The sequence below is a fragment of the Vanellus vanellus genome, assembly GCF_965231255.1.
Source record: "Vanellus vanellus genome assembly, chromosome: 4".
Taxonomy (NCBI): Eukaryota; Metazoa; Chordata; class Aves; order Charadriiformes; family Charadriidae; genus Vanellus; species Vanellus vanellus.
The window spans coordinates 79,298,471-79,304,165 of NC_138909.1; the positions used below are offsets into that span (position 1 = coordinate 79,298,471).

Genomic DNA, 5,695 nt, shown 5'->3' on the forward strand with positions numbered 1-5,695 from the left:
ACCTAAACTTAATTATAATTTTTGGACCCATTTTTTCCCAAATAGTTCAGTTCTTGAGGTGGATAGGTGTTGCTTCCAGATACTGCTTTGGTAGCTTGTACCTGCCTTCAGGGAGGAGGGAGTTGCTGGTCTGAATCTGGAGCAGACACACACACAGAGGTAGTACTACCTGCATCTGACAGGATATTAATTTCAAATGTAGGAAAGGGGTAACTGGAAACTGAAGCACAGAACTTGGAACTGATCAAAATGTCAATCTCAGCTCTTACTGCTTACTCTCTTAGCATTTATTGGTACTCACAAAACTGGTTAATCCAGAGTCCTCATCTGTATACTCAATTATAAAAATCATAGATTTGGTGTCCATGAGAGTAACTGGATAGTTCTGTGCTAGTCACATGAAATGTGACTTCTTTTTGGGAGACTTGTTCCATTGATACTCCGGAGTACTCTATTTTCACAGAGCAAGGGATAATATTCTTTGCAGCAGCTTGCTTTCATGTATCAAATTGCTCCAGCTTTCACACCAGCAATGCTGGGAGACCAGATGTCAGGGAAAGGCCGCTTACAGCAGTGACAATACCTGCAAGAATGTCACCCCTCCACTGGAGCAACACTGTTCACTCATCAGTCCTACACGCCCAGGCATCACCTACTCTGCAGTTACATTCACTGGGGAAATCGTCAGCTGTGCAAGTAAGTAGTCAGCCTTTTACCATTTGTGTTTCCACAGGGTTGTTTTTCACCCTAGGGCACTGGAAGTGACAGACATTGCAGAATTGTTATCAAAAATCAGTATGAGGGCACCTTACCTCTATATATGAAGTAGTAAAAGACACAGCTGAAATAACAGCTTATTTGAGTATTACCCCTTTTGCTAGGTGGGTACATAGTTAACAAACCTTTGTTTGTATGTAGCCTGAAATGGGCACAACTCACTTTCCCTCCTTTGCCTGGTCAGAAAGCCTATTCTTAGGTGACTTCACAACCATGCAGCATCTAAACTTTAAGAACTCTGTATTGAGCATGTTTTCATCTCATTGGTAATTAATAGCTCAAGTTGTTAATACTGGGGGTAATTGGAAGTATAATTACTACACTAACAACTCAGAAGTATTCTAGAATAGAATACTTTTTCAAATAAAATGAAAAGCACTGACTTCACTATCAAATGAAGACACACTTACTTCAAAGTTAAGGGTAATATAAATGAATTATCAAAGCAGCTAAGACCTTAGGGTAGTTTAAGACAATTGGCTGCAGTACCCTCTGAATCCACTTGGTTTTGCTATTCTAGAATTATCAATAACCATCCCATCTACCTAAAGCTCTGTTGAAAAACTTTCTAGAGGCTCAGGCAGTAACAGACAATCACTAATGGGTGCTGATTAGCACATCACCTTAAAGGACATGTAGTGTGTTCAGTGTACGGAAAACAACAGGAAAATGGTTCATTGATATATTAATTTATTTCATTATTTCTGTTTCAGTTCAATTGAACATCAGAGCAGACAACTTTTTGCTTTGTGAAGATACAGGGCATTTCTGAAACACTGTATTTCCATATTCTACAAAGTACATTTGAAAATGGCTTCAACCATATGATTGTATAATACATCAGTGAAGAGGCTGTAGCACTCAGCCTAGCATTTTAGTACAGTTTGTTTTTACACATGCTTTTCACTTAATATCATCTTAAAAAAATACAGCTTTAGAAGAAAACATGATTTTAATTCATGTTATAAATGTCATCATGTTTGGGTAGCTAGAGACATCAGTACAATCAGTATTTATGAAGATTTTACAATATTAGATTTTAAACTAGGTGTAGACCACCTAAGTCTTGTCTCTAGACAAAATGTATTACCTGAAATTTGAAGTATAATATATACACAGGGTCCAATACAAATGTTGGAGGAATTCTCATACAAAAATGTAACTGTGGTGTAGTGAACAATTTTTAAGTTAATGCATCCTCATCTCAACCAGATATGTTACTCATAAATTTTATTCCGTTTCCCTAGGAAATATTTTGTTGTCCATTACAACACAATAGCATGTTTTTTTTAAAAAAAGTTGATTGAGAACAATTGAACTACATTATGATGTTAAGTTTTAGACGTATTTCTTGATTTCATCATAAAGTACTAATACAAAAGCTCCACCCATGCCTCTCAACACATTAGACCAGGCACCTTTGAAGAACGCTTTGCCTCCTTCATCTTTAGCTATCTTCTTCCAGCAATCAATTGTGCCCTTGTACATAATATCAGCTGCAGAAACAGACATAAAGGTCAGAAGGCTTGAAGTTATACAGCAAGTCTGTTTCAACTTTCATATATTTAAACCAACAAGGAATAAGCAAACTACAGCCAAGAATTTAAAATTCAGTAATCAATTAATGAACAGTGATTTTAATTCTCCACATGGAAATCAAAACAAATCAAGTCTCAGCCTCTTAAGCAAACATGACAGAAATAATTAGAAAAGCTATGGGAAACACATTGCTATTTTTTTCAAGGATTCCAATGAGGTCATTAGCTTTCCCTAAGACAAAACCCACCCAGCATCTCCCATCGTATCTTGATGAAGAGATACTTTCTGCTACCAGAACACCATAAGAGCGCTTATTCTTACCTCCTTTTCGGCCAGACTGCATCATCATCCTACGTCGCACAGTATCAAAAGGATAAGAAACCAGCCCTGCTACTGCAGTGACAGTCTGGGCAATCATCCAGCTCACTACGATATGCACATTCTTTGGATCAGGCAACATACCTGTCATCGAGAACAAATGAGCAGAGTCAGTACAGAGGGAAAGGGTTGTGGGAAAGATGGCTGTGGAAGGAACAATCACTCACCAACCCCAGGAGTCGCTCAATCAAGTCAACTCAATCAAGCCTGCAACTTCTCCCTTCATCCATGTTTGACTATTAACAGGTACTACGAGTGAAACAAGTTTATAGGACTGTTGGATTTTTTGATCTAAGCCCTCTTCATGCTCCCCAACCGAAAGGTGTCTCCTGCAGAACCCTCCCAGGCTCACGTCATGAGTACCAAGCTACCATGCAAGCCTTATGTCAGAAAAAGAAACTAGAAAGCGTCTGAAAATGCCCTGCAAACCCAAGGCTTCTGCTCAGAGCAGCAAGTTGAGGGAGGCAGGAACACGCTTCAGAAACACCTGTGTGTTATTCTAGCACCAGCAACCAAACTGGTGCTGACCCAAGCCCTGCTTGTCCTTGTACCACCAAGTGCCCCGGAGTGCCTTTACTGGATGGCTCTTCCCTCGCAGTCACTTCTCCATGCACTTCTTACCCTTGGCCGTGTCGTAAACCCCAAAATAGGCTGCTCTGTAGATGATGATGCCCTGGACAGACACACTGAATCCTTGGTACAGGCCCTTCAAGCCATCAGACTTGAAGATCTTGACGATGCAGTCGCCCAGCCCAGTGAACTCCCTCTCGCTGGCTCCTTTGCCCACATCAGCCGCCAGCCGGGTCCTGGCGAAATCCAGTGGGTAGACGAAGCAGAGGGAGGTGGCTCCCGCCGCACCCCCAGACGCCAAGTTGCCCGCGAAGTAGCGCCAGAACTGCTTGTGCCTGTCCACTCCCCCTAAGAAGATCTGCTTGTACTTGTCCTTGAAGGCGAAGTTGAGGGCCTGGGTGGGGAAGTACCGGATGACGTTGGCCAGGTTGCCTCTCCAGAAGGAGATGATGCCTTGCTCCTTGGGGATGCGGACTATGCAGTCGATGATGCCTTTGTACTGCTTCTCGGCCGTGATCTGTTTGCTGGCATGCTGGACCTGGAGGGAGGAGAAGGTGGAGGGGTGGGAGGGTAGAGAGACAGACCCTGCAGGGGTGACCCCGCAGGGCGGCCCGCTGAAGGGCAGGGACGAGGCCTGGCCCGGCTCCCGCTCCCCCGAGGCGGTGCTGAAGGGCCCGGGTAACCGGAGCCGGCCGAGCTCCTTCCCATATTTAGTCAGGCCGGCCGGCGGCCGCCTGTGGCACAGCCCCGCCGGCCTCCCCCCGCCGCCGCCGCCCGGCCCCCGCAGCCGCCTCCTCCTCCTCACCTGCAGCAGCAACTTCACTCTCTCGATAGGGGCGACAGCCGTCTTGGAGATGGCGGCAGCGATCCCACCGGCCAAAAAGTCCTTGAGGAAGCTGAGTGCTTGGTCACCCATGCTGGCAGCCGGTCCGACACCCCCTTCCCGGAGAGAGCCAACGAACCGCGCACCTCCCCACCCGGCCGCCCCCGCGCACCGCCGGCCAAATGGCCCCCCGGCCCCGAGCCGCCCTTCTTATACCCCGCGGCCTCTCGCGATAGGAGGAGGTGTCCCCCGAGGGCACGGACATTGGCTGGGACCCCCCAGGGCCCGCCCCGTTGGGGTGCGCGGGGCAGCGCCGCCATGTTCCCTTGTGGAGGGGCCGCGAGGGCCACTGGGCTCCGGACGTTTAAAGGGCAAATTAAAGTTATCTGGTCGCTGCCGGGGAACGCTATGTCAGAGCATGTGCCTGCTGTATTAATAGCTCCCAGGAGGCACAGGAGGGGACTGAGGAAGCTGGCAGGAGCACTTCAGGCGATGTTAACTGTTTCGTGTGGGCCGGAGGCAGGCGCTGGCAGCTTAAAGCTTGCCCAGAGAGGCCTGGGTGAGGAGACTGGGCAACTTGTTGAGTGAAGTCAACGCGAAGAAGCAAGAGTGCTTTAAGCCTTAGCTTTGTGTGTGTGGATTCACACCATGGCGGGTGAGGATGGACAGGCGGATGCTGGGCGGGTGCCCTGGTGCAGACACTGTGCCCTACGACGAAGGTCACCGGGGATGCAGAGTCAACCCGGGAGGCAGCACAATGGTGCGATGTTCATGAGCATCGCTAATCAGGAATGGGCTAGACCTCTCTGAGTCAAGGGCAAAGAGACACGCTTCATGTTTGATACATGGTGTGAACTTGCAGGCGTTGAGGTCTTTAAATACCCCGGCGTGCTCCAGGACCTGGCTTTCCCGGAGAGGAGGCAACATGCCTTCCTGCATTGTACCCTCGTTTCAACCCTGCAAGGTCAGACCTTCACAAGAGTTGCAGTCAGTCCCCTCGGAAGGAGGGGGGGTGGGAGGGGAGGGGAGGAGAGGGGAAGGGAAGGGGAAGGGAACGGAAAGGAAAGGACTCCGGGAAGCATGTGCCCAGGAACGCTCAAGTTGCTTGACTCGCACCAGGTGTAAAAGAAGAGTAAAGGCTGTAGTGAAACCCTGCCTTCATTCAGTGGTTCTTAGGGGAATGTTCAGCTCTCAAATGAAGATTACATGGCTCCATCGCTGGTTTCTCTGTTTCTCATCTGTCCTTTCTGGCTGACCCCCATAAGAAAGCAAGAGCTTATGATTGACTGTTGGGTGACTTTGCTGTGTGGAGTGAAAGGCAGTACAGCAAGTTGTAGATGCATACCTAGGAGTTTCCCTTAAAAAGGCATTAAGATGTGCCCTTAGGACAACATTATACTGAGGAATGCGTGGGGTAAGGGGGGCTGCTTTGATTTGGTAATATGGTATCAATAATGGAAATAGGATTCACCTTAATATAGGTGCTAAAAGATTGGCCGTTCCACGAAGAGACATTCTCTTCAGGACAGCAAATCTCACTGACGTGTTTGTTAGCATGAGTCAATGAGACTGTAAATTTGATCCCCCGTCTCTCTTGCCCTCTGCCTC

General features: G+C 47.4%; 1 protein-coding gene across 1 annotated transcript; it reads right to left on the bottom strand.

Annotated features, from left to right (window-relative positions):
• Positions 1–1,450: 1,450 nt before the first annotated feature.
• Positions 1,451–4,258, bottom strand: SLC25A4 (solute carrier family 25 member 4). The gene is made up of 4 exons (XM_082482666.1): positions 4,070–4,258; positions 3,316–3,802; positions 2,638–2,778; positions 1,451–2,273 (listed from the first exon to the last, which is right to left on the bottom strand). The coding sequence occupies exons 1-4, from the start codon at positions 4,178–4,180 to the stop codon at positions 2,116–2,118; spliced, it is 897 nt and encodes a 298-aa protein (XP_082338792.1). The 5' UTR covers positions 4,181–4,258; the 3' UTR covers positions 1,451–2,115.
• Positions 4,259–5,695: the final 1,437 nt, after the last annotated feature.